The following is a 26616-nucleotide window of genomic DNA, read 5'->3' as shown; positions in this document are numbered from 1 at the left end:
GGAGGAGGCCACTCAGCCCCTCCAGCCTGTTCCACTATTCAGTGAGATTATGGCTCATCTGTGACTTAGCTCTACCTATCTGCCTGCTTTTGCTTCATTTCCCTTAATCTCTTTGCTTAACAAACAGTTATTGATCTAAGATTTAAAACAAACAACTGATCCTGCATCCAGTGCAGTTTGTGGAAGAGAGTTCCGAACATCTCTTGCAACTATGGGTGGCACGGTGGCTCAGTGGTTAGCACTGCTGCATCACAGCGCCAGGGACCTATGTTCAATTCCAGCCTCGGGTGACTATTTGTGTGAAGTTTGTACATTCTCCCCGTGTCTGCGTGGGTTTCCTCCCACAGTCCAAAGATGTGCAGGTGAGGTGAACTGGCCATGCTAAATTGCCCATAATGTTAGCCAGGGGTAAATACAAGGGTAGGGGAATGGGTCTGGCTGGGTTACTCTTCAGAGGGTTGGTGTGGACTTGTTGGGCCAAAGGGCCTGTGTCCATACTGTAGGGAATTTAATCTAAAAATCCTTTGTGTTTGGACGTACTGCCTAATGTCTGCCCTGAATGGTCTGGCCCTAATTCTCAGACTATGTCCCTTACTTCTATGGAAAACTACATTCTTTGCAGGTTCAAACAACAGCTCCTAGTATGTGCAGAAGGCAGCGGGCATTGTCCCAGGATACTGAAAGCTGCCTGTTCCACTTCCCCACAAAATCAGCTTACCTCCAGGGTAACTGACACAGAACATTTCTAATTCCAATTGTCACATGAGTGCCCATTGATAACCCTATTTGTATCCCTCTGCAGACTCTTTGTATCTTCCTCAGCATTTGCCTTTCCAATATTTTTGTGTCCTTGACTAACCCGGCTACAATACATTCATGCTCTTCATCTAAGTCTTTCATATATTCTGTAAATATTTGTGGTTCCCAGCCTCTCTCCCTGTGGCACTCCACTGGTTATAAATTGCAATTCTGAAAATGTCGCCCTTATCCCAATTCAGTCTTCTCTTCATTAGCCAGTCTTTTATCCATGCTGATATATGGCTTTCAACATTTAGCAAATATAATGTGTGAGGTTAGGCACCTTGGCAGGAAGAACAGAGGAGCTGAATATTATTTAAATGAAACAAGACTGCAGAAAGCTATCACAGAATAGCTATAGCTTATTAAGTAGCCTGATGTGTGATACTTAATCAAATATCCTCTGAACAGTGAAATATTACATCCACCATTTCCACTGTATCTATCCTGCCTGTTACCTCCTCAAAGGATTCTAATAAATTTAGCAGAAGGTGAGTGGAGGAATCAGGCTGACATCAACTAAGAGGGACACTATAGGCACGAGGTACTTGGTTTATGAGGTGAGTTTGAGAAAACTCACTGGGCCTCGTGCAAAGAGTCGTTCCAGAACCTCAACAAAAATGACACTTTGCCAAAATAGTTGAAGATCCGGCCCTGCAAGTGGTTTCATTTTGGTTGTTTTTTTGCAGTTTTGTTTCAATTGTAATTCACTGTGTTTCAACTGTTGCAGTTCATGTTGTCGGTGATAAGCATTGCCTTAATTGTCCTTAAAATCTTTGCAATTCAACAAAGTAGATTGCTGTAAACATTCTAATCTCATGAAGCAGATCAAGTCAAATCAAGAAAATGACAGTCTTCTTCTTTCATCTGCCATAGGAGGTGTTTAATAACGGTTATTCATATCACATTAGCCTCTTGACTCATTTCGATTCAGCATACTCTATAATCATTGTCAGAAAATAATAGAAATGCTGCAGAATACATGTTTTCCCATTTTCAGTGAAGGTTGAAAATGTTAAAGTAATTTGATCACTTGCCTGTAATTGATAGTCATCCTATGACAGAACAGACAGTTGTGCTAACTTTCCTAATATTGTTTTTGTAAAGCTTGGAAGTTCCCAGCAGTTTGGAGTGGGGGAGTGAGATGCTGGAAAGATGAATGTAAAACACAAGTTTCCACCTGCCTGACAGTCTCCCTGCACTTTCCTGGAGATGGCAGCAATGGGGAGCCAGTGAACAGAGGTGAGTCGATAATTTACATGGTTCTGCACTATTCCAATTTGGGAGCCAAGTTGTGCACATGACTCACCATCTATCGGAGATGATTGCTCAGCAGGTGGACCCAGCAGCTCTGTCTTTGCATGAAAGTCTGAACTTTTCTAATAGTGTTTTCATAAAGTTCTTGTCAGGATTTGTAATTGTGTCTTTCGCTCCTTAGAATTACTCTTGGCTTTCTTCTACAGTTACTGTAGCAACTGTGAAATCACAAGTAAATTATATTTCAGTAATTAACAGAAAATCACAAAACAAAAAATCAAATCTCTTTCATTTTGTACAGTTATATGAACATATTGCCAGAAAATGCTTCTTTACAAATTTACAATTTATTTTTAATAGGTTGACTCGACAGCTGTGTTCTGGAACCGCATGCGCACATACACACACAATATGCTTCAACAAATGTTGCTTTCAAATGCAACGTAAAGATTTGAAGTTTATCAGTTCACTGTCAGCTTATGTCATTAAGATAGAAAGTATTGAAAATACATAACAGGTCTGGCAGCATTTGTGGAGAGAGAAATAGAGTTAATGTTTCAAATCAAAAAAACTTATTCTTCATGGAGCGTTTCATTTTCATGTTGACCAGTAACGAAATGTTCACAGTGTCCACCTATAGAATGATAACAGCACAGAAGGAGGCCATTTGGCCCATTGAGATTGTGCAAGTCAGACTGTCCCATTCTGCTTCTCTTTCCCTGTCAGCCAATACTTCTTTCTATTCATGTGCTTGTCTGAGTCCCTTTTGAAAGGAGCAGGACAGTCTTCCTCCCCCATTGTCTAAGTCAGTGCAGGCTGTCACTGCATTGAAAGGCTTTTCATCATGTTGCCTTTGGATCTTCTGTCAATCATCTTATTCATATCCTTTCATTCTCCAGCTTCCCACCAATGGAGCAGATTCTCGCTATCTACACTGGCTTGGCTGGCTATGGATGTGAACAGCCTTCCCAAATCTCCTCTCAACCATTTCTCTCTTATTTTCAGGAGAACAACATCAGTGTCTCCATTCATAGAGTCAGACAGATGTACAGCATGGAAACAGACCCTTTGGTCTAACTCATCCATGCCAACCAGACATTCGAAATTAATCCAGTCCCACTTGCCAGCATTTGGCCCATATCCCTCTAAACCCTTCCTATTCACATACCCATCCAGATGCCTTTTAAATGTTGTTAATTGTACCCACCTCCACCACTTCCTCTGCCAGCTCATTCCATACACGTACCACCCTCTGTGTGAAAAAGTTGCTCCTCAGGTCTCTTTTATATCTTTCCCCTCTCACCCTAAACCTATGCCCTCTAGTTCTGGACTCCACCACACCAGGGAAAAGACCTTGGCTTTTCACCCTATCCATGCCCCTCATGATTTTATAAACCTCTATAAAGGTCACCCCTCAGCCTCTGACACTCCAGGGAAAACAGCCCCAGTCTATTCAGCCTCTGCCTATTGCTCAAACCAGTCAATGCCAATAGGACTAAACTCCCTCAATTCCTGAAACCATTCTCATAAGGTTTTTTTTTGGGGGGGGGAACCTTGTCTAATGTCCTTTCTAAAGTGTGGCTTACAAAACTGAACTCAAAACACCAAATAAAAGCAAAATACTTGCAGATGCTGGGGATCTGGAATAAATTGAAACTGCTGGAGAAACTCAGCAGGTCTGACAGCATAGGACATTGATCATAGAACATTACAGCACAGTACAGGCCCTTCAGCCCTCAAATGTTGCAACAACGTGTGGAATCAATCTGAAGCCCATCTATCCTACACTATTCTATTCTCGTCCATATGCCCATCCAGTGACCATTTAAATGCCCATAAAATTGGTGAGTCTACTACTGTTGCAAGCAGTGCATTCCACACCCCTACTACTCTCTGAGTAAAGAAACTACCTCTGACATCTGTCCTATATCCATCACCCCTCAATTTAAAGCTATGTCCCCTCGTGCTAGCCATCACCATCCGAGGAAAAAGGCTCTCACTGTCCACTCTATCTAACTCTCTGATTATCTTATATGTCTCTATTAATTCACCTCTCAACCTTCTTCTCTCTAACGAAAACAGTTTCAAATCCCTCAGACTTTCCTCATAAGACCTTCCCTCCAAACCAGCCAACGTCCTAGTAAAGCTCTACTGAACCCTTTCCAAAGCTTCCACATCCTTCCTATAATCTGGTGACCAGAACTGTACACAATACTCCAAATGTGGCCACACCAGAGTTTTGTACAGCTGCAGCATGATCTCATGGTTCCGAAACTCAATCCCTCCACCAATAAAAGCTAACACACCGTATGCCTTCTTAACAACCCTATTAATCTAGGTGGCAACTTTCAAGGATCTATGTACCTGGACACTGAGATCTCTCTGTTCATCTACACTACCAAGATTCTTACCATTAGCCCAGTACTTTGCATTCCTGTTACTCCTTCTAAAGTGAATCACCCCACACTTTTCCACATTAAACTCCATTTGCCACCTCTCAACCCAGCTCTGCAGCTTATCTATGTCTCTCTCTGTGACCTACAACTTCCTTCGGTACTATCCACAACACTACTAACCTTAGTGTCATCTGCATATTTACTAGCCAATCTGTCCACGCCCTCATCCAGGTCATTTATAAAAATGACAAACAGCAGTGGCCCCAAAACAGATCCTTGCAGTACACCACTAGTAACTGAACTTCAGGATGCATATTTCCCATCAACCACCACCCTCTGTCTTCTTTCAGCTAGCCAATTACTGATCCAAACTGCTAAATCACCTTCAATCCCATGCCTCTGTATTTTGTGCAATAGCCTACTGTGGGGAACCTTATCAAGCACCTTACTGAAATCCATATACACTACATCAACCACTTTACCCTCATCCACCTGTTTGGTTACCTTCTCAAAGAACTCAATAAGGTTTTGTGAGGCATGACCTACCCTTCACAAAACCGTGTTACTATCCCAAATCAACTTATTCCTTTTTAGATTGTTCTATCTTTTATAACCCTTTCTAACACTTCACCCACAACTGAAGTAAGGCTCACAGGTCTGAAATTACCAGGGTTGTCTCTAGTCCCCTTCTTGAACAAGGGAACAACATTTGCTATCCTCCAGTCTTCTGGTACTATTCCTGTAGACAATGACGACATAAAGATCAAAGCCGAAGGCTCAGCAATCTCCTCCTTGGCTTCCCAGACAATCCTAAAATAAATCCCATCCAGCCCAGGGGACTTATCTATTTTCACACTTGCCAGAATTGCTAACACCTCCTCCTTATGCTCCTCAATCCCATCCAGTCCAGTAGCCTTTTTCTCAGTATTCTCCTTGACCACATTGTCTTTTTCCAGTGTGAGTACTAATAAAAAGTATTCATTTAGCATTATTATTAGCATCTGTGGCAAGAGAGAGTTAACACTTCAAGTTCAATGACTGCTATTTGGGACATTCATTTTAATCTCCTTGCTTCTGCACTCTGTGCTTGCACTGATTATGTCGGGATCCCATACTTCTTTTCACCCACTTTTTCAATTTGCTCTGCCAAATTCAATGATTTATGCCGATATATCCTGAGGTCTTCAGCTCATATTGCCTTCCTTATTATTCATGAAATTCCTGGATTACTCCACATTTCATTAAATTTCATCTGCCTCGTGTTTGTGTGTTCCAACTAGCCCCAACCATGATGTTAAATGGACTGGGTTCTAGTTGCTGCGTTTATTCTTTCACCCTTTTTTGGACAAGGTGTAATATTCACAATTCTCTAGTTCTCAGGCACCACTCTGTATTTGAAGGTCATTGGACAATCATAGGCAGTGCATTAGCATTTTCTCTCAGCGTTCTCAGATGCAGCTCATTCACTTCTATTGAAATACCAACGTTAAGTACAACTAACCTTCCAAATATCTCCTATCAGTTTATAACCCATCCACTATCTGAATTCTCCCTTCATAGAATCATAGAAACATCGAATGCCTACAGTAGGGAAGGAGGCCATTTGGCCCATCAAGTCCACACTGACCCTCCAAAGAACATCCCAATCTGACCTGTAACCCTATATTTCCCAAGGCCAATCCACCTAACCTGTTCATCTGTGAACTGTGGGAGGACACTGGAGCACTCAAAGGAAACCTACGCTTCTTTCTAAGTGAATTTGTTTCTTGGTTTTTGTTTCATCATTTAACCCTGCCTCCATGTGTATATTCCTGATCCCTAATTTGACACATCCCTGTTTTTGATGTGGAGGTGCCAGTGTTGGACTGAGGTGGACAAAGTCAGAAATCAGGTTAAAGTCCAACAGGTTTATTTGAAATCACAAGCTTCGGAGTGTAGTCCCTTCGTCAGGTGGAGTGGTGTAGAGCACACAGGCACAGAGTTTAAATGCAGAGAGATACACAATGACACAGAATCACCAAGCAGAAACTGATGGCCAAGTCCTTTATCCATGAAGACGGCCTCAACTGTTTGTGCTATACGTAACCCCACCATACGGTTCAGTATCTGTACAATCGTCCTAACTGTCTTGTTTGGACACCATCACCTTGATAACTTGTTGTTATCCCTCTACCTGAATTAGTTTGTACAGTTTTAGATTAGTTGTTACTTTGGTTAGACACCCAGCATGTGATTCTTTTACATATCATATTATTCCAGCCAGTTGGTTTGACTCTAGCACCACCTTATTTTTGGTTTATTGTAACCATTAATCAGATTATGGGTCATCCCTTCACTTGCTATTCAGCTTTACTCACATCATCTGACACTTTTGATCACCTGCAGTGACTTATTATTCAGCCTGTCGGCACTCCAATCACACCATTTGTGTTTATCCTTAGGCACTCTTCATCACCTATAATTTTACCATTATATCTCTCTGTGTATAAATTCTGTGCCTTTGCACTTCCCTCCACTTCACCTGACAAAGGGGCAGTGCTTTGATGTTTGTGATTTCAAATTATTTGTTGGTTTATAACCTGGTGTTGTGAGACTTCGGACTTTGTCCCTCTTTTTAATACCATTTTGTTTTTAAAGGCCTACTGAAGACGTTTAGATTCAGTTTCTGTTACCTGTCATTGGCATGCAAGGGAGCTTAATTACTCCAAAAAGCAACTGAGAAAAAGTTGGAATAAAGAATAAGGACAGGGAGAAATTTCCAGATCGTGCTCAGCAGAGTTTTCTCAAATCATATGTTCTCAGTCCAAGTCAAATGGTGATTCTTCACTTAGAATGATGTGGACAGGAATCCATGAGGATACACTTGTGTAAAACTGAACATCTTAACATGACATTCAGGCTGGTAATGATGAAGAACAAGGAACAAACTACAGTAAACCTTCTGGAGGCCTGAATTCAATAGGATGAGATGAGATCTGGATTAGTGGTGCTGGAAGAGCACAGCAGTTCAGGCAGCATCCAACGAGCAGCGAAATCGACATTTCGGGCAAGAGCCCTTCATCTTTTTATTCCTGATGGAAGGCTCTTGCCCGAAACGTCGATTTCGCTGCTCATTGGATGCTGCCTGAACTGCTGTGCTCTTCCAGCACCACTAATCCAGATTTTGGTTTCCAGTATCTGCAGTTATTGTTTTTACCTGAGAGGAGATCTGTTAGAATGAAATGAATCAAAAGATCAACAGAGAACAGAATAACTGGTCGTGTTCAAGGAGGAGATACTTCAGGGACTGACAAAGTACTTTCAATTAAGGCTGCAAAGGTAAGGGAGACTGAGTCAGGTCTTCTTGGATGGTGTGTGGTTTGGGGAATATGATGAAACAGGGAAGGATGGTATTTGATGCAGGTCAGTTACATTTTGCAAATGGGAACCAGGCTGAATACAAGAAGCTGAGAGAGAAGATCGAGAGAAAAGTAAGACCAGCAACAAGGCAATATGAGAACAGAATGGCAATTTAAGTGAAGAAAAGCGAAAGATCTTTCCCTGGTCTGTCAACAGGAAGAGGCTGTAAAAGGGTGCAAGTTAGAATGGGCAAAGAGGGTGACACATGCATGGAGATGTAGTGCAAGGCCAATATTTGATGGGCAATATGTGTCAGTATTCACAAAGAGAGAGGATGCTGACAAACTATTGGCAAGCAGTAAAGGTAAGGGATGGATTGAAAAGATATACATCCTGTCAAAAGGACGAGCCGATGGGCAGGCTTGACCTGTTAGTAAGAAATGAAAATAAATCCACAGCAAGAAGAGATGTAGAGTTGAAAGCCGTAAAGTCTGTGGGTACAGCTGAGGAACTGCAACTGAGAAAAGAGCCAGATGGGAGTTATATACAGGCCTGCCAGCAGTAGTCAGGGCGTGGGGCAGAAAATAAATCAAAAGAAAGCAAAGGGATGGAAGAAAAACATTATTACAATAACCATGGGGGGATTTCAATATACAGACAGACTGGGAAAGTCAGGTTGGTAGCAGATCCCAGGAAAAGGATATTGTGGAATGCCTACAAGATGGTTTCATTTTGGAGCAGCTTGTGGTCGAGCCCACTAGGGAACAGACAATTCTGGATTTGGTGATGTGTAATGGTGACTTGATTCAGGAGCTGAAGTGAAGGAATGCCTCAGGAGCAGTGACCATGACACGATCGACTTCAGTTTGAGAGGAAGAAACCAGAATCAGATACAACAGTATTACAATGGAGTAAAGGTAATGACAAAGACATGAGGGAGGAGCTGGGAGAGTTGATTGGAGGGGGAGCCCAGCAGGGAAGATGATGGAGCAGCGATGGCAGGAGGTTCTGAGGATAATTCAGGAAGAGCAGAAATTCATCCTGAGGAAGAAGAAGCATACTAAGGGGAGGACGTGGTAACCCATGGCTGACAAAGGAAGTCAGGGACAGAATAAGAGCAAAAGAGGAAGCATATAATGTGGGGAAGGTTAGTGGGAAGACGGAGGATTGGGAAGCTTTTAAAACCCAGCAGAGGATAACTAAAAAAGCAATAGGGGGAGAAGATGAAATATGAGGGGAGGCTAGCTAGTAATACAAAAGAAGATTGCAAGAGCTTTTTTAGATACATATAAGGTAAGAGAGAGGCAATAGTGGACACTGGACCACTGGAAAATGAGGCTCAAGAAGTAGTAATGGGGACCAAAGGAATAGTGGAAGAACTAAATAGGTATTTTACATCAGTCTTCATGGTTAAAAACACCAGTAACATACCAGAACTTCAAGAGAGTCAGAGGGCAGAGGTGAGTGCAGTGACCACCATTAAGGAGAAGGTGCTGGAGAAGCTGAAAGGTGTGTTGGTGGATAAATCACTTAGACTAGGTGAAAGTGATGACTGCAGATGCTGAAGATTAGAGTCAAGATTAGAGTGGTGCTGGAAAAGCACAGCAGGACAGACAGCATCCGAGGAGCTGGAAAATCGACGTTTTGAGCAAAAGCCCTTCATGAGGAATGGCTTTCTGATGAAGGGCTTTTGCCCGAAACATCAGTTTTCCTGCTCCTCAGATACTGCCTGACCTGCTGTGCTTTTCCAGCACCACTCTAATCAAATCACTTAGACTAGATGGACTACACGCAAGAGTTCTGAAGGAGAAACCTGAGGAGATTGTAGGGGCATTAGTGGTGGTCTTTCAGGAATCACTGGAGTCAGGGAGGGTCCTGTTTATGAAGCAGGGGAGGCAGAAGGCAGGAAATTATAGGCTAGCCTGATCTTTTTTAAGAGTCCATTATTTTGGATGAGATTGCAGAATATTTGGAAGTGCATGGCAAAATAGGGCTGAGTCAGCACGGCTTTGTCAAGGGGAGATCTTGCCTGACAAATCTGTGAGAATTCTTTGAGATGGTAACATGCAAATTAGACAAAGGAGAGCAAATGGATGTGATGATCTTTGATTTCCAGATGGTCTTTTACAAGGTGTCGTACAGGAGGCTGCGAAATAAAATAAAAGCACCTGGTGTTATGGGCAAGACACTGGCATTGGCTGACTGGCAGAAGGTAGAGAGCGGGAATAAGGAGATCTTTTCAGGATGGCACAACTGGAATAGGGTTAGTGTTGGAACCACAACTATTCATGTCGTACATTAATGATCTGGGCAAAGGAATGAGGACATTGTTACTAAAGTTTGCAGGTGGCACGGTGGCACAGTGGTTAGCACTGTTGCCTCACAGCGCCAGAGACTTGGGTTCAATTCCCACCTCAGGCGACTCTCTGTGTGGAGTTTGCACATTATAAGACCATAAGATGTAGGAGTGGAAGTAAGGCCATTCGGCCCATCGAGTCCACTCCGCCATTCAATCATGGCTGATGGGCACTTCAACTCCACTTACCCGCATTCTCCCCATAGCCCTTAATTCCCCGAGACAGCAAGAATCTATCAATCTCTGCCTTGAAGACATTTAGCGTCCCGGCCTCCATTGCACTCTGAGGCAATGAATTCCACAGGCCCACCACTCTCTGGCTGAAGAAATGTCTCTGCATTTCTGTTCTGAATTTATCCCCTCTAATTCTAAGGCTGTGTCCACGGGTCCTAGTCTCCTCACCTAACAGAAACAATTTCCTAGCATCCACCCTTTCCAAGCCATGTATTATCTTGCACGTCTCTATTAAGTCTCCCCTTAATCTTCTAAACTCCAATGAATACAATCCCAGGATCCTCAGCCGTTCCTCATATGTTAGACCTACCATTCCAGGGATCATCCGTGTGAATCTCCGCTGGACACGTTCCAGTGCCAATATGTCCTTCCTGAGGTGTGGGGACCAAAACTGGACACAGTACTCCAAATGGGGCCTAACCAGAGCTTTATAAAGTCTCAGTAGCACAACGGTGCTTTTATATTCCAACCCTCTTGAGATAAGTGACAACATTGCATTCGCTTTCTTAATCACAGACTCAACCTGCATGTTGACCTTTAGAGAATCCTCGACTAGCACTCCCAGATCCCTTTGTACTTTGGCTTTATGAATTTTTTCACCGTTTAGAAAGTAGTCTGTGCTTTTATTCTTTTTGCCAAAGTGCAAGACCTCGCATTTGTTCACGTTGAATTCCATTCTCCCTGTGTCTGCGTGGGTTTCTTCCGGGTGCTCCGGTTTCCTCCCACAATCCAAAAATGTGCAGGTTAGGTGAGCTGGCCATGCTAAATTGCCCATAGTGTTAGGTGAAGGGGTAAATGTAGGGGAATAGGTCTGGGTGGGTTGCGCTTTGGCAGGTCGGTGTGGACTTGTTGGGCCGAAAGGCCTGTTTCCACGCTGTAAGTAATCTAATCTAAAAAAAATGACACAAAGATAGGGCAATGGACAGGTAGTGTTGAGGAAGAGGGGTGTCTGCAGAAGGACTTGGACAGGAGAGTGGGTAAAGAAGTGGCAGATGGAACACAACATGGGAAAGTGTGAGGTTATGCACTTTGGTCGGAAAAATAGAGTTGTAGACTATTTTCAAAATGGGGAAAGACTTCGGAAATGTGAAGCGCAAAGGGACTTGGGACTCCTGGTTCAGGACTCTCTCAAGGTTCAGTTGGCAGTTAGGAAGGCAAATGCAATGTTAGCATTCATTTCAAAAGGGCCAGAGTACAAGAGGTGATGCTGTAAAAGGCTCTGGTCAGATCATATTTGGAATATTGTGAGCAGTTTTGGGCCCTGTATCTAAGGTTGGAGCTGTTGGTGTTGGAGAGGGTCCAGAGGAGGTCTATAAGAATGACTCCAGGGTGAAGGAGGAGCATTTGAGGACTCTGGGTCTGTACTTGATGGGATTTAGAAGGATGAGCGGGGGATCTGATTGAAACTTACAGAATACCGAGAGGCCTGTAGAGAAGCTGTTTCTATGAGTAGGATACAATACGACCAGAGGGCACAGCCTCAGGGTGAAGGGATGGTCCTTTAGAACTGAGATGAGGAGGAATTTCTTCAGTCAGAGGGTGGTGAATCTGTGGAACTCACTACCACAGAGGGCTGTGGAGGCCAAGTCATTGACTATATTTAAAACAAGAGATGGATAGGGGATTAGTAAGGGGGATCAAAGGTTATTGAGAGAAGGCAGGAGAATGGGGTTGTGAAACATATATCAGCCATGATTGAAGCAGAGTCAATAGACTGAATAACCTGAGTTTGCTCCTATATGTTATAGTCACTGCAAGACTATACTAAAAAGCTGCAACCAAAAGTATACTTTACTGACTTTTAGACAATAGACAATAGATGCAGGAGTAGGCCATTCTGCCCTTCGAGCCTGCACCACCATTCAATATGATCATGGCTGATCATCCTTAATCAGTATCCTGTTCCTGCCTTATCTCCATAACCCTTGATTCCACTATCCTTGAGAGCTCTATCCAACTCTTTCTTAAATGAATCCAGAGACTGGGCCTCTACTGCCCTCTGGGGCAGAGCATTCCACACAGCCACCACTCTCTGGGTGAAGAAGTTTCTCCTCATCTCTGTCCTAAATGGTCTACACCATATTTTTAAGCTGTGTCCTCTGGTTCGGCACTCACCCATCAGCCGAAACATGTTTCCTGCCTCCAAAGTGTCCAGTCCTTTAATAATCTTATATGTCTCAATCAAATCCCCTCTCAGTCTTCTAAACTCAAGGCTACACAAGCCCAGTCGCTCCAGTCTTTCAGTGTAAGGTAGTCCTGCCATTCCAGGAATTGACCTCGTGAACCTACTCTGCACTCCCTCAATAGCCAGAATGTCTTTCCTCAAATTTGGAGACCAGAACTGCACACAGTACTCCAGGTGTGGTCTCACCAGGTACCTGTACAGCTGCAGAAGAATCTCTTTGCTTCGATACTCAATCCCTCTTGTTATGAAGGCCAGCATGCTATTAGCCTTCTTCACTACCTGCTGTACCTGCATGCTTACCTTCATTGACTGGTGTACAAGAACACGCAGATCTCTCTGTACTACCACTTTACCTAAATTGATTCCATTTAGGTAGTAATCTGCCTTCCTGTTCTTGCCACCCAAGTGGATAACCATACATTTATCTACATTAAACTGCATCTGCCATGCATCTGACCATTCACCTAACTTGTCCAGATCACCCTGTAATCTCCTAACATCCTCATCACATTTCATCCTGCCACCCAGCTTAGTATCATCAGCAAATTTGCTAATGTTATTGCTAATACCATCTTCTATATCATTAACATATATTGTAAAAAGCTGCTGTCCCAGCACGGATCCCTGCGGTACCCCACTGGTCACTGCCTGCCATTCCAAAATGGAGACGTTTATCACTAGTTTTTGTTTCCTATCAGCCAACCAACTTTCAATCCAAGTTAGTACTTTGCCTCCAATACCATGCGCCCTAATTTTGCTCACTAACCTCCTATGTGGGACTTTATCAAAAGCTTTCTGAAAGTCCAGGTACACTACATCTACTGGATCTCCCTCGTCCATCTTCAGAGTTACATCCTCAAAAAATTCCAGAAGATTAGTCAAGCATGATTTCCCCTTCATAAATCCATGCTGACTCTGACCTATCCTGTTACTACTATCCAGATGTGTCATAATTTCATCCTTTATAATAGACTCCAGCATCTTTCCCACCACTGAGGTCAGACTAACTGGTCTATAATTTCGTTTCCTCTCTCCCACCTTTCTTAAAAAGTGGTACAACATTAGCCACCCTCCAATCTGTGGGAACTGATCCCGAATCTATCGAACTCTGGAAAATAATCACCAACGCATCCACGATCTCTCGAGCCACCTCCTTCAGTACCCTGGGATGTAGACCATCAGGCCCTGGGGACTTATCAACCTTCAGACCTAACAGTCTCTCCAACACCAATCCCTGGCAAAAATAAATTCCCTTTAGTTCAGGTCCTTCATCCACTGTTACCTCAGGGAGATTGCTTGTGTCTTCCCCAGTGAACACAGATCTGAAGTACCAATTAAATTCTTCTGCCATTTCTTTGTTCCCCGTAATACATTCCCCTGTTTCTGTCCTCAAAGGCCCAATTTTAGTCTTAACCATTTTTTTGCCTTTCACATACCTAAAAAAAACTTTTACTATCCTTCTTTATATTATTGGCCAATGTACTTTTAAAGTATATTGCAGATCAGTTAATTTAGCTTTGTATTTTGTTTCAGTAGTGATTGACGGAGATGCAGGAACTGATCAGTTTATGGTGAACGTTGCCTTGTTGATTGTCCTTAAAATCTTTGCAATCCAACAAAGTAAATTGCTGTAAACATTCTAATCTCACGAAGCAGATCGAGTCAAATCAAGAAAATGACAGTCTTTCTCTTTCATCTGCCATGGGAGATGTTTAATAACGGTTATTCATATCACATTCCCCTCTTGACTCATTTCGATTCAGTGTCCTCTATAATCATTGTCAGAGAATAACAGAGATGCTGCAGAATAGATGTTTTACCACTTTCAGTAAAGGTTGAAGATGTTAAAGTAATTTGGTCAGGTGCCAGTAATTGACAGTGGTGCTATGACAGAACAGGTTTTTGTTTGATTATAACTGTGGCCTGTGCTCAGACTGGTAAGTTTAAATGTGTGGGGAAATAAAAATGCCAGGTCTGCTTTATAAATCTATTACAGACAGTTAGGAAGTTGGAAGAACACAGCAAGCCAGGCAGCATCAGGAGGTGGAGAAGTCGATGTTTCAGATGTGACCCTTCTTCAGGACTGGGGGTGGGTGCAGGGGGAGCTGCAGATTTCTTATAAATCTATCGCCAGCGGAATCCCCACAGAGGAGACATCTTTGGAAGACTGAGTGCTGCAATAGGAAGATGAGGAGTGACAAAGTGAAGCCCCTGTGACACACCTTGGCTTGGTGCCAGTAAAAGTGAAGGAATCCTCAAAATCCTGTAATGTACAAGGGAGTTCTTAGATGGACATAAAACAAAATAGTGTACATAGAACATAGAACAGTACAGCACAGTACAGGCCCTTCGGTCCTCAATGTTGTTCCGGCTTGGAAGTCCATCTAACCTACACTATTCCAATGTGTTTATCCAATGACCATTTAAATGCCCTTAAAGTTGGCGAGTCTTCTACTGTTGCAGGCAGGGCGTTCCTACTACACTCAAAGTAAAGAACCCACCTCTGACATCTGTCCTATATCTACCACCCCTCAATTTAAAGCTATGTCCCCTCATGCTAGCCATCACCATCTGAGGAAAAAGGCTCTCCCTGTCCACCCTATCTAACCCTCTGATTATCTTATATGTCTCAATTAAGTCACCTCTCAACCTTCTTCTCTCTAACAGAAACAGCCTCAAGTCCTTCAGCCGTTCCTTCATAAGACCTTCCCTCCAGACCAGGCACCATTCTAGTAAATCTCCTCTGAACCCTTTCCAAAGCTTCCTATAATGCGGTGACCAGAACTGTATGTAATACTCCAAATGTGGCCATACCAGAGTTTTGTACAGCTGCAGCATGATCTCATGGTTCTGAAACTCAATCCCTCTACCAATAAAAACTAACACACTGTATAACTTCTTAACAACCCTATCAACCTGGGTGGTAACTTTCAGGGATCTACATACATGGACACCAAGATCTCTGTGTTCATCTACACTACCAAGAATCTTACCATTAATCCAGTACTCTGCGTTCCTGTTACTCCTTCCAAAGTGAATCACCTCACACTTTTCCACATTAAATTCTCAGCCCAGCTCTGCAGCTTATCTATGTCCCTCTGTGACCTACAACATCCTTCAGCACAATCCACAACTCCACCCATCTTAGTGTCATCTGCAAATTTACTAACCTATCCTTCAACACCCTCATCCAAGTCATTTATAAAAATTACAAACAGCAGTGGACCCAAAACAGATCCTTGTGGTACACCACTAGTAACTGAACTCCAGAATGAGCATTTCCCATCAACCACCACCCTCTGTCTTCTTTCAATTAGTCAATTTCTGATCCAAAACACTAAATCACCTTCTATTCCATTCCTCTGTATTGTGTGCAATAGCCTACTGTAGGAAACCTTATCAAATGTCTTACTGAAATCCATATACACCACATCAACCGCTTTACCCTCATCCACCTGTTTGGTCACCTTCTTAAAGAACTCACTAAGGTTTGTGAGGTACAACCTACCCTGTGTTGGATTGTTAGACATTTTTGAACATAACTTATAAGGATTTCTGTCATTTCAGTGTTAGTGCTGATGTGATGCTGGGTATGTAAATTACATATCATGTGGTGGACTGCATCAAATAACACATTTGACTGTATGCAGGGTACAGTGCTTTATTGAACTAGCTCATGCTTACAAACTCACTGTCTTGTTTCCAGCATTAGAAACATTCTGCTATTGGGTAGCAGTTATTAAATAGTCCCGACTACCAGGATTTATAATTGACATTGATTTAGGAATATCGGTTTAGCTTTCAGTGCTTTTCATTTATATCAGATGGAAACAATGTGTGCTTACATTGTTCTGTGTAGCCAAAAATAGTTTGTTATAACTTTTTCATTGAGATAGGGTTATGCAGATTGTGAAATCCATAGCAATCTCCTGAGCATTTCGAGTCTACTTGCCTGGTCTGAGTTTAATAAGTTGCATCATCATGCCAATCATGGCCCAAAAAAATCAGTATCTGCTTCTCATTGAGTATGCATTGGTATTCGTTTTCCACTTTGGCTTCTTGCACTCCAGTCCTGATGAGAGAAAGACGAAAAGTTTCAGGTTGATGTCCCATTTTAGCAAAGTTTAAGTTCCATATGACTAAGTAATTATTGGCTGTAAAAGTTGTATTAATTTTTGATTACTTGTTTTGCTTAATTCACTAACTATTTCTTGTTGAAAATGTGAAATCTTTCAGATTATTATTCATTCAGATATAGGGTCATAGAGAAACAGAGACAAAGGGAAACAGACCCTTTAGTCCAACTCATCAATGCATGAGTGTGTGTGTAAAGGGGTATAAGTCTATGAGAGAGTAAGTGTGTGAGTGTGGGAGTGTATGTGCGAGCGTATGAGAGAGAGAGCTTGTGTATGAGAGAGCGTCTGCATCAGTGTAGGAGTGTGTGCGTGTGTGTGTGTCTGTGTTGGAGTGTCTGTGAGTGTGTGTGCCTATGTCTGTGTGTAGGACTGTCTATGAGTGTGTGTGTCTGTAGGAGTGTCTGTGTGTAGGAGTGTCTGTGTGTGTAGGAGTGTCTGTGAGTGTGTTGTGTCTGTGTGTGTAAAGGAGTGTATGTGAGTGTCTCTGTGTAGGAGTGTCTGTGAGTGTCTCTCTGTATATGCAGGAGTGTCTGTGAGTGTGTCTAGGAGTGTCTGTGTGTGTCTTTCTGTGTGTGTAGGAGTGCCTGTGTGTGTGTGTAGGAGTGTCTATGTGTGTCTGTGTGTGTGTAGGGGTGTCTGTGAGTGTCTCTGTGTGTGTAGGAGTGTCTCTGTGTGTAGTAGTGTCTGTGAATGTCTCACTGTGTGTATAGGAGTGTGTGTGTGTGTCTGTGTGTATATAGGAGTGTCTGTGAGTGTGTGTAGGAGTGTCTGTGAGGGTCTGTGTGTGTAGGAGCGTCTTTGTGTGTGTAGGATTGTCTGTGAGTGTGTGTGTGTAGGAGTGTGTGTGAGTGTCTTTTTGTGTGTAGGAGTATCTCTCTTTGTGTGTAGGAGTGTCTATGTGTGTTGCTGTGTGGCTGTAGGAGTGTCTGTGAGTGTGTAGGAGTGTCTGTGTGTGTGTGTAGTAGAGTCTGTGTGTATCTGTGTGTGTAGGAGTGTCTGTGTGTGTCTCTGTGTGTAGGAGTGTCTGTGAGTGTGTAGGAGTGTTTCTCTCTGTGTGTAAGAGTGTCTGTGAGTGTGTGTAGGAGTGTCTGTGTAGGAGTGTCTGTGAGTGTATAGAAGTGTCTGTGAGTGTCTATGTGTGTGTGTATAGGAGTGTCTGTGTGTGTGTAGGAGTGTCTGTGTGTCTCTGTGAGTGTGTAGGAGTATCTGTGAGTGTCTCTGTGTGTGTAGGAGTGTCTGTGTGTCTCTGTGAGTGTGTAGGAGTATCTGTGAGTGTCTGTGTGTCTGCAGGAGTGTCTGTGTGTGTGTAGTAGTGTCTGTGTGTGTCTCTCTGTGTGTGTAGGAGTGTCTGTGTGTGTGTGTCGGAGTGTCTGTGAGTGTGTGTGTGTAAGTGTCTGTGAGTGTCTCTGTGTGTGTAGGAGTGTCTGTGAGTGTCTGTGTGTGTGTGTAGGAGCGTGTGTGTGTAGGAGTGTCTGTGTGTGTCTCTGTGTGTGTGTAGGAGCGTGTGTGTGTGTAGGAGTGTCTGTGTGTGTCTCAGTGTGTGTGTAGGAATGTCTGTGAGTGTCTCTCTGTGTGTGTAGGAGTGTCTGTGAGTGTCTCTCTGTGTGTAGGAGTGTCTGTGTGTGTGTAGGAGTGTCTGTGAATATCTGTGTGTGTGTGTGTGTAGGAGTGTGTGTGTGTCTCTGTGTGTATATAGGAGTGTCTGTGAGTGTGTAGGAGTGTCTATGAATATCTGTGTGTGTGTGTGTGTGTGTAGGAGTGTGTGTGTGTCTCTGTGTATATAGGAGTGTCTGTGAGTGTGTGTAGGAGTGTCTGTGAGGGTCTGTGTGTGTGTAGGATTGTCTGTGAGTGTCTCTCTGTGTGTAGGAGTATCTCTCTGTGTGTGTAGGAGTGTCTGTGTGTGTGTGTAGTAGAGTCTGTGTGTATCTGTGTGTGTAGGAGTGTCTGTGTGTGTCTTTGTGAGTGTGTAGGAGTGTCTCTGTGTGTGTAGGAATGTCTGTGTGTGTCTCTGTGAGTGTGTAGGAATGTCTGTGTGTGTGTAGGAGTGTCTGTGTGTGTCTCTGTGAGTGTGTAGGAGTGTCTCTGTGTGTGTGTAGGAGTGTCAGTGAGTGTGTGTGTGTGTGTGTAGGAGTGTGTGTGTGTCGGAGTGTCTGTGAGTGTGTGTAGGAGTGTCTGTGAGTGTGTGTGTGTGTGTGTTTGTGTAGGAGTGTCTCTGTAAATGTGTATGAGTGTCTCTGTGTGTGTAGGAGTGTCTGTGTGGATAGAAGTGTCTGTGTGTGTCTCTGTGAGTGTGTAGGAATGTCTCTGTGAGTGTGTAGGAGTGTCCGTTTGTGTAGGAATGTCTGTGAGTGTCTGTGTGTAGGAGTGTCTATGTGTGTGTGCAGGAGTGTCTGTGAGTGTCTGTGTAGGATGTCTGTGAGTGTCTATGTATGTGTGTAGGAGTGTCTGTGAGTGTGTAGGAATGTCTGTGTGTGTGTAGGAGTGTCTGTGTGTGTCTCTGTGAGTGTGTAGGAGTGTCTCTGTGTGTGTGTAGGAGTGTCGGTGAGTGTGTGTGTGTGTGTGTGTGTAGGAGTGTGTGTGTGTCGGAGTGTCTGTGAGTGTGTGTAGGAGTGTCTGTGAGTGTGTGTGTGTGTTTGTGTAGGAGTGTCTCTGTAAATGTGTATGAGTGTCTCTGTGTGTGTAGGAGTGTCTGTGTGGATAGAAGTGTCTGTGTGTGTCTCTGTGAGTGTGTAGGAATGTCTCTGTGAGTGTGTAGGAGTGTCCGTTTGTGTAGGAATGTCTGTGAGTGTCTGTGTGTAGGAGTGTCTATGTGTGTGTGCAGGAGTGTCTGTGAGTGTCTGTGTAGGATGTCTGTGAGTGTCTATGTATGTGTGTAGGAGTGTCTGTGAGTGTGTAGGAGTGTCTGTGTGTGTGTGCAAGAGTATCTGTGAGTGTCTGTGTAGGATGTCTGTGAGTGTCTATGTATGTGTGTAGGAGTGTCTATGTGTGTGTAGGAGTGTCTGTGTGTGTGTAGGAGTGTCTGTGTGTGTGTAGGAGTGTCTGTGTGTGTCTCTGTGTGTGTGTAAGAGTGTCTGTGTGTGTAGGAGTGTCTCTGTGTGTCTCTGTGTGTGTGTAGGAGTGTCCGTGTGTGTTTAGGAGTGTCTGTGAGTGTGTGTGTGCGTGTAGGAGTGTCTGTGTGTGTGTAGGAGCATCTCTGTGTGTGTAGGAGTGTCTGTGTGTGTAGGAGTGTCTGTGTGTGTCTCTGTGTGTGTGTAGGAGCGCGTGTGTATGTGTGTGTAGGAGTGTCTGTGTGTGTCTCTGTGTGTGTGTAGGAGTGTCTGTGTGTGTGTGTAGGAGTGTCTGTGTGTGTAGCTCTGTGTGTAAGAGTGTCTGTGAGTGTCTATCTGTGTGTAGGAGTGTCTGTGAATATCTGTGTGTGTGTCTGCAGGAGTGTCTGTGAGTGTCTGTGTGTGTGTAGGAGTGTGTGTGTGTAGGAGTGTCTGTGAGTGTCTTTGTGAGTGTGTGTAGGAGTGTCTGTGAGTGTGTGTGTGTGTTTGTGTAGGAGTGTCTCTGTGAATGTGTAGGAGTGTCTGTGTGTGTAGAAGTGTCTGTGTGTGTCTCTGTGAGTGTGTAGGAATGTCTCTGTGAGTGTGTAGGAGTGTCCGTGTGTGTAGGAATGTCTGTGAGTGTCTCTGTGCGTGTGTAGGAGTGTCTGTGCGTATGTAGGAGTGTCTGTGTGTGTGTGTGCAGGAGTGTCTGTGAGTGTCTGTGTATGTGTGTAGGAGTGTCTGTGTGTGTGTAGGAGTGTCTGTGTGTGTTTGTGTGTGTGTGCAGGAGTGTCTGTGAGTGTGTGTGTAGGAGTGTCTGTGTGTGTTTGTGTGTGTGTGCAGGAGTGTCTGTGAGTGTCTGTGTAGGAGTGTCTGTGAGTGTGTAGGAGTGTCTGTGAGTGTCTATGTGTGTGTGTAGGAGTGCCTGTGTGTGTAGGAGTGTCTGTGTGTCTCTGTGAGTGTGAAGGAGTATCTGTGTGTGTGTAGGAGTGTCTGTGTGTGTCTGTGTGTGTGTAGGAGTGTCTGTGTGTGTCACTGTGTGTGTGTAGGAGTGTCTGTGTGTGTGTAGGAGTATCTGTGAGTGTGTGTGTGTAGGAGTGTCTGTGAGTGTCTCTGTGTGTGTGTAGGAGCATCTCTGTATGTGTAGGAGTGTCTGTGTGTGTGTAGGAGTGTCTGTGAGTGTCTGTGTGTGTGTGTAGGAGTGTCTGTGTGTGTAGGAGTATCTGTGAGTGTGTGTGTGTAGGAGTGTCTGTGTGTGTCTCTGTGTGTGTGTAGGAGTGTCAGTGTGTGTCTGTGTGTGTAGGAGCGTGTGTGTGTGTGTGTGTTTAGGAGTGTATGTGAGTGTCTCTGTGTGTGTGTAGGAGTGTCTGTGTGTGTAGCTCTGTGTGTAAGAGTGTCTGTGAGTGTCTCTGTGTGTGTAGGAGTGTCTGTGTGGATAGAAGTGTCTGTGTGTGTCTCTGTGAGTGTGTAGGAATGTCTCTGTGAGTGTGTAGGAGTGTCCGTGTGTGTAGGAATGTCTGTGAGTGTCTGTGTGTGTGTGTGTGTGTAGGAGTGTCTATGTGTGTGTGCAGGAGTGTCTGTGAGTGTCTGTGTAGGATGTCTGTGAGTGTCTATGTATGTGTGTAGGAGTGTCTGTGTGTGTGTAGGAGTGTCTGTGTGTGTGTGCAAGAGTATCTGTGAGTGTCTGTGTAGGATGTCTGTGAGTGTCTATGTATGTGTGTAGGAGTGTCTGTGTGTGTGTAGGAGTGTCTGTGTGTGTGCAGGAGTGTCTGTGTGTGTGTAGGAGTGTCTGTGTGTGTCTGTGTGTGTTTAGGAGTGTCTGTGTGTGTGTGTAGGAGTGTCTGTGTGTGTAGCTCTGTGTGTTAGAGTGTCTGTGAGTGTCTATCTGTGTGTAGGAGTGTCTGTGAGTATCTGTGTGAGTGTCTGCAGGAGTGTCTGTGAGTGTCTGTGTGTGTGTAGGAGTGTGTGTGTGTAGGAGTGTCTGTGAGTGTCTTTGTGAGTGTGTGTAGGAGTGTCTGTGAGTGTGTGTAGGAGTGTCTCTGTGTTTGTAGGAGTGTCTGTGTGTGTAGGAGTGTCTGTGTGTGTGTGTAGGTGTGTCTGTGAGTGTGTAGGAGTGTCTGTGAGTGTGTGTAGGAGTGTCTCTGTGTTTGTAGGAGTGTCTGTGTGTGTAGGAGTGTCTGTGTGTGTGTAAGAGTGTCTGTGAGTGTCTGTGTGTGTGTAGGAGTGTCTGTGAGTGTCTCTGTGTGTGTAGGAGTATCTCTCTGTGTGTGTAGGAGTGTCTGTGAGTGTCTCTGTGTGTGTAGGAGTGTCTGTGTGTATGTGTAGGAGTGTCTCTGTGTGTCTCTGTGTTTGTAGGAGTGTCTGTGTGTGTGTAGGAGTGTCTGTGAGTGTCTGTGTGTGTGTAGGAGTGTCTGCGTGTGTGTGTAGGAGTGTCTGTGAGTGTCTGTGTGTGTGTAGGAGTGTCTGTGTGTGTGTGTAGGAGTGTCTGTGAGTGTCTGTGTGTTTGTAGGAGTGTCTGTGTGTTTGTAGGAGTGTCTGTGTGTGTGTAGGAGTGTCTGTGAGTGTGTAGGAGTGTCTGTGTGTGTGTGTAGGAGTGTCTGTGAGTGTCTGTGTGTGTGTAGGAGTGTCTGTGTGTGTGTGTAGGAGTGTCTGTGAGTGTCTCTGTGTTTGTAGGAGTGTCTGTGTGTGTGTAGGAGTGTCTGTGAGTGTCGGTGTGTGTGTAGGAGTGTCTGTGAGTGTCTGTGTGTGTGTAGGAGTGTCTGTGTGTGTGTGTAGGAGTGTCTGTGAGTGTCTGTGTGTTTGTAGGAGTGTCTGTGAGTGTCTCTCTCTGATTGTCTGTGAGTGTCTGTATGTGTGTGTGTGTAATAGTGTCTCTGAGTGTGTGTTTGTTTGTTTATAGTGGTCACCTGTGGTGTGACATGAACCCAAGGTCCTGGTTGAGGCCCTCCCTATGGGTACAGAACATAGCTATCAGCCTCTGCTTGGCCACTTTTCGCTGCTGCCTGTCCCGACGTCCACCTTGGAGGATGGTCACCCGAAGGTCAGAGGTCGAACGTCCTGGACCGCTGAAGTGTTCCCCAACTGGGAGCGAACACTCCTTGACACTCAACTTCAGTAATTCACAACCACCTGATGAAGGAGCGTCGCTCCGAGATCAAGTGCTTTCAAATAAACCTGTTGGACTATAACCTGGTGTTGTGTGATTTTTAACTGTCTGTGGAGGTAGTTCCAACAGATGCCGCTAGCAAGTGGACTGGCGCTGTCTATGGAGGTAGTTCCATTCGGTGCCGCTGGTGAGTGGACTGGCGCTGTCTATGGAGGTTGTTCCATTCGGTGCCGCTGGTGAGTGGACTGGCGCTGTCTGTGGAGGTAGTTCCATTCGGTGCCGCTGGTGAGTGGACTGGCGCTGTCTATGGAGGTAGTTCCATTAGGTGCCGCTGGTGAGTGGACTGGCGCTGTCTGTGGAGGTAGTTCCATTAGGTGCCGCTGTTGAGTGGACTGGCGCTGTCTGAGGAGGTAGTTCCATTAGGTGCCGCTGGTGAGTGGACTGGCGCTGTCTGTGGAGGGTGCAGCTCGTCTAGTTCCGGTGCTGACGTCGGCAGGAGCCTGTTATTGCTGAGGCGGCGGCGGCGGTGGTTCGAGTGCGCAACGGGCACCGGCTCAGGATGGCGTACGCTTACCTCTTCAAGTACATCATTATTGGGGACACAGGTGAGCTCCGAGTGCCGGGCTGTGGGGAAAGCGGCACCGGGAGGTTCCCTCCTCCCGCGGGCCCAGCGGCTGCCACCTCACCCTGGTCCGGCCCAGCGCCTCCAGCAGCCTCCGGGACGGGGGGGGGGGGGTAGCAGTTACCCCCGCCCCCACTCTCCCCATACCCCCGCCCCCACTCTCCCCATACCCCCGCCCCCACTCTCCCCATACCCCCGCCCCCACTCTCCCCATAGCCCCGGGGGTGGAGAGCGCTGGGTCCAGGCCGTGAGGGGACCAGGCCCAAGGTCCCGGGGTGCTCTCTGTGGGGCACAGCCGAGTTGTGGCCTTCACTTGAGGCCGATGCCTCACTGTGTGCCGCCGGGCTCTCTGTTTAATGTTAGTCCCCTGCCTGGCTCCAGGCCCTCCCTCCCTCTGTTCCGGATGGGGGTCTCCGCTGTCAACAACCGGCTTCCCCAGGACTTCGGGATGAATAAGGCTTTGACCCCGTTACAGTCGTTTTTAAATAGTTTCATTACGACTGAAGCCAGAATCAATGGGACTTCCATAATGGGGAGTGAGCTGGCACTAGGCGGAGAAAGAGGTTCCCTTGGATTGTCTGTGGCTGTTCGGAAGAATAATCCCGTCGCGCCCATTGGGTGATGCTTTTGCTGATTTTTGCAGAACCGGCTCTTTGGGTATGGTTTTGGGGCGTTGTGGGATCTCCGTGGGAGGAACGAAAATTAAATGTGAGGCTGTCTGACAATTCTGGAAGAATTGGTGAGATGGCAAAAAATAAAATGCTGGTAGCATGTAATATGCACAGCACACAGTAAGTGACAGTTCAGTGGTCTGGGTGTACCACCCTTTGTCAATATAGTTTGCTTCATTTTATGTACATCTCATTACCACCTTTTTTAAAAGTAACATTTAGTAACAATAAAACTGCTTTCTGCACAGCACCCACATATAAGGTGGTGTCTCAACAATGGTTGATTTTATTTTGTTTTAAAAAACTTGTGGATCAGTCCTGTGATCTATTTGGATTTTACCTTTCACAAATCACTGTCCCTGCTTGTTGCTTATTAGTGCACGTGTACCTACACTGGGCATCAAAATGTAATGGTCCTCTGAAAAATGTTTAGATTTCCTAATGACCTGATGTCAGGAGTCTGACACCAACCATGTTAGTGCTCCTTCTGAATTAGTGCTGCACAGTTGTAAAATTGACAATTTCTATTGTAAGGACTGTTCTCAAAAGAGTAATGTTTTGCTGCTGTTCATGGCAACAGTTCAGAAAGCTTTGTTTTCCGTGGAAGAGTAATTACATAAAAAATTTTCAATACTTAAGTAAAAAAAATACAAATTAAAGGTAACTGAAGTATCATGCTGACCATGTTGTTGTAAAAATAAACAGGTAGTTCTATAGAATTGTATGTCAGTTGAGTTACATTGATTGTAATCATTCATAGGATGTGGGTGCCACTGGCAGGACCAGTATTTGTCTATCTCTGGTTGTTCTTGAGAAGGTGGTCAGTTGCTGACTTGAACTGCTGCAGTCTACTTTCTGTAAGTAAATTGCAGTGACAAGGGGAGGAAATTCCAGGAGTTTGACCCAGTAATAATGAACGAATGGTGATATATTGTCAGGGTAGTGAGTGCCTAGGGAGGAACTTGCAGGTGGTGGGCTGCCCTTGTCCTTCCAGATGATAATGAGTTTCAAAGGTAGTGTCTAAGGGCCCTGAGTGAAATACCAGTGTATTTCATATATGGTGCAAACTGCTGTTAAAGAGCATTGTGGTGGATGGGGTATCAATTAAGTGGGTTGCTTTGTCCTGAATGTTGTCAAGCTTTGGATGTTAATGGAACTGCACTCTAAATACTCCACTTTCCTATCATACTCTTGATTCTTGCCATACTGACACTGGGGGCTGGGCAGTGTGGTTGTCAGAAGCTGACTTACTCACTGCAAGATTTCTAGCTTGGAACTAGTGCTTGTGGCTCGTCTAGTTCAGTTTCTGGTCAGTGGTAACCCCAGGTTAAGTGGGCAATTCACTGGTGATGACATTCAAAGTCAAGAAATGATGGTTAGACTCTTCTGTATTGAAGATGGCCATTGCCTTGCATTTATGTGGTGCAAATTTTGTTTGCCACTTATCAACCTAATTCTGTATAATGTCTAGGTCTTGCTCCATTTGGATGTAGACTGCTTCTGAATAAATTATGTAATCTGGGCTTCTTTATTTTAAGAAACTTTAAATCTTTGTCAAGTCCCCCAAACTCACTTCAAGTCCACAGCTTCAGCCATGAAGAAGAAAATGAGTAGATATATGGGAATACTACCCATGGCAGTTGCTATCTAAAGCAGCCTCCATCCTAACTTGAAACTATATTGTTCTTTCAGTGCCATGAAGACAATCTTGGAACTCCCATTTTAGCATTGTATGTGTCCTTCCGTGTCAAGGGCTGCAATGGTTTGAAATGTCAGCTCACCATCCCCTTCACCAGGGCAATTGTGGATGGACAATAAATGTTAGTTTAGCCAGTGACACCCATGTCCTGTGAGCTAATAACAGATTTAACAAATCCAAAATGGCAGGTGGAGTAGCCAAGAGCTCTGATGTAATTGTGTGTGGCATGGGTTTAACAATCTGTGCTCAGTCACCTGTTTAGCTGAAAGGATTGAAGAAATGTTGTGCTAAGTCTCTACAACAAGAACTATAAATCAATTGGTTTTGATTGGCAAACAAATCAGGGAATGACATGCCAAATTACAAATTGAGTGCTCTTAATCCTTCTAATAAGTGTTGTCAAGGACCAGTCAACAAAACTGAAAATGCCTGTGAAAAGTTAAGCTAGGCAAGGTGGGGTGGAATTAGACTTGAACAAGTGTTGAGGCTATTGCAGTGCTGAAGAAAGGGTTTCTCCTTCCTAGCATGTTAATGTGGAGAATGTGAAGTAGGAACCAAATATTTCATTTTCAAGTACTTTGGGCAGTTGAAGTAGCTTTAATTATTTGATCTGGCAAGTGACTTCAGAAATGTAATTCAAAAGATTTTGACTCTGGAACACGAAATATCAAATTCCATAGCATCAATTCAATGTTTCAGTTCACACTTTCTTATCCTGTCAGTTTTGTTCAGAAATTATTTTTCCAGGAGCAGTGATTCTGAGTTAATGTATTTCTAATCATTGGAGTGGT

The 26616-nt window shown here is 44.4% G+C and overlaps 1 protein-coding gene across 1 annotated transcript in view; it reads left to right on the top strand.

The window, feature by feature from the left end:
• The first annotated feature begins 23274 nt into the window (after positions 1–23274).
• rab2a (RAB2A, member RAS oncogene family) overlaps positions 23275–26616 on the top strand; it is a 77619-nt gene continuing 74277 nt past the window's right edge. The window contains exon 1 of the mRNA XM_072571579.1: positions 23275–23438. Within this exon, the coding sequence (XP_072427680.1) occupies positions 23393–23438 (46 nt within the window). The 5' untranslated portion in view covers positions 23275–23392. The remainder of the gene's footprint in view (positions 23439–26616) is intronic.

Source organism: Chiloscyllium punctatum, chromosome 5, assembly GCF_047496795.1.
Source record: "Chiloscyllium punctatum isolate Juve2018m chromosome 5, sChiPun1.3, whole genome shotgun sequence".
Lineage (NCBI taxonomy): Eukaryota > Metazoa > Chordata > Chondrichthyes > Orectolobiformes > Hemiscylliidae > Chiloscyllium > Chiloscyllium punctatum.
The sequence above is the reverse complement of the archived record's forward strand: the minus strand, read 5'-3'. Positions and strand labels throughout refer to the sequence as shown.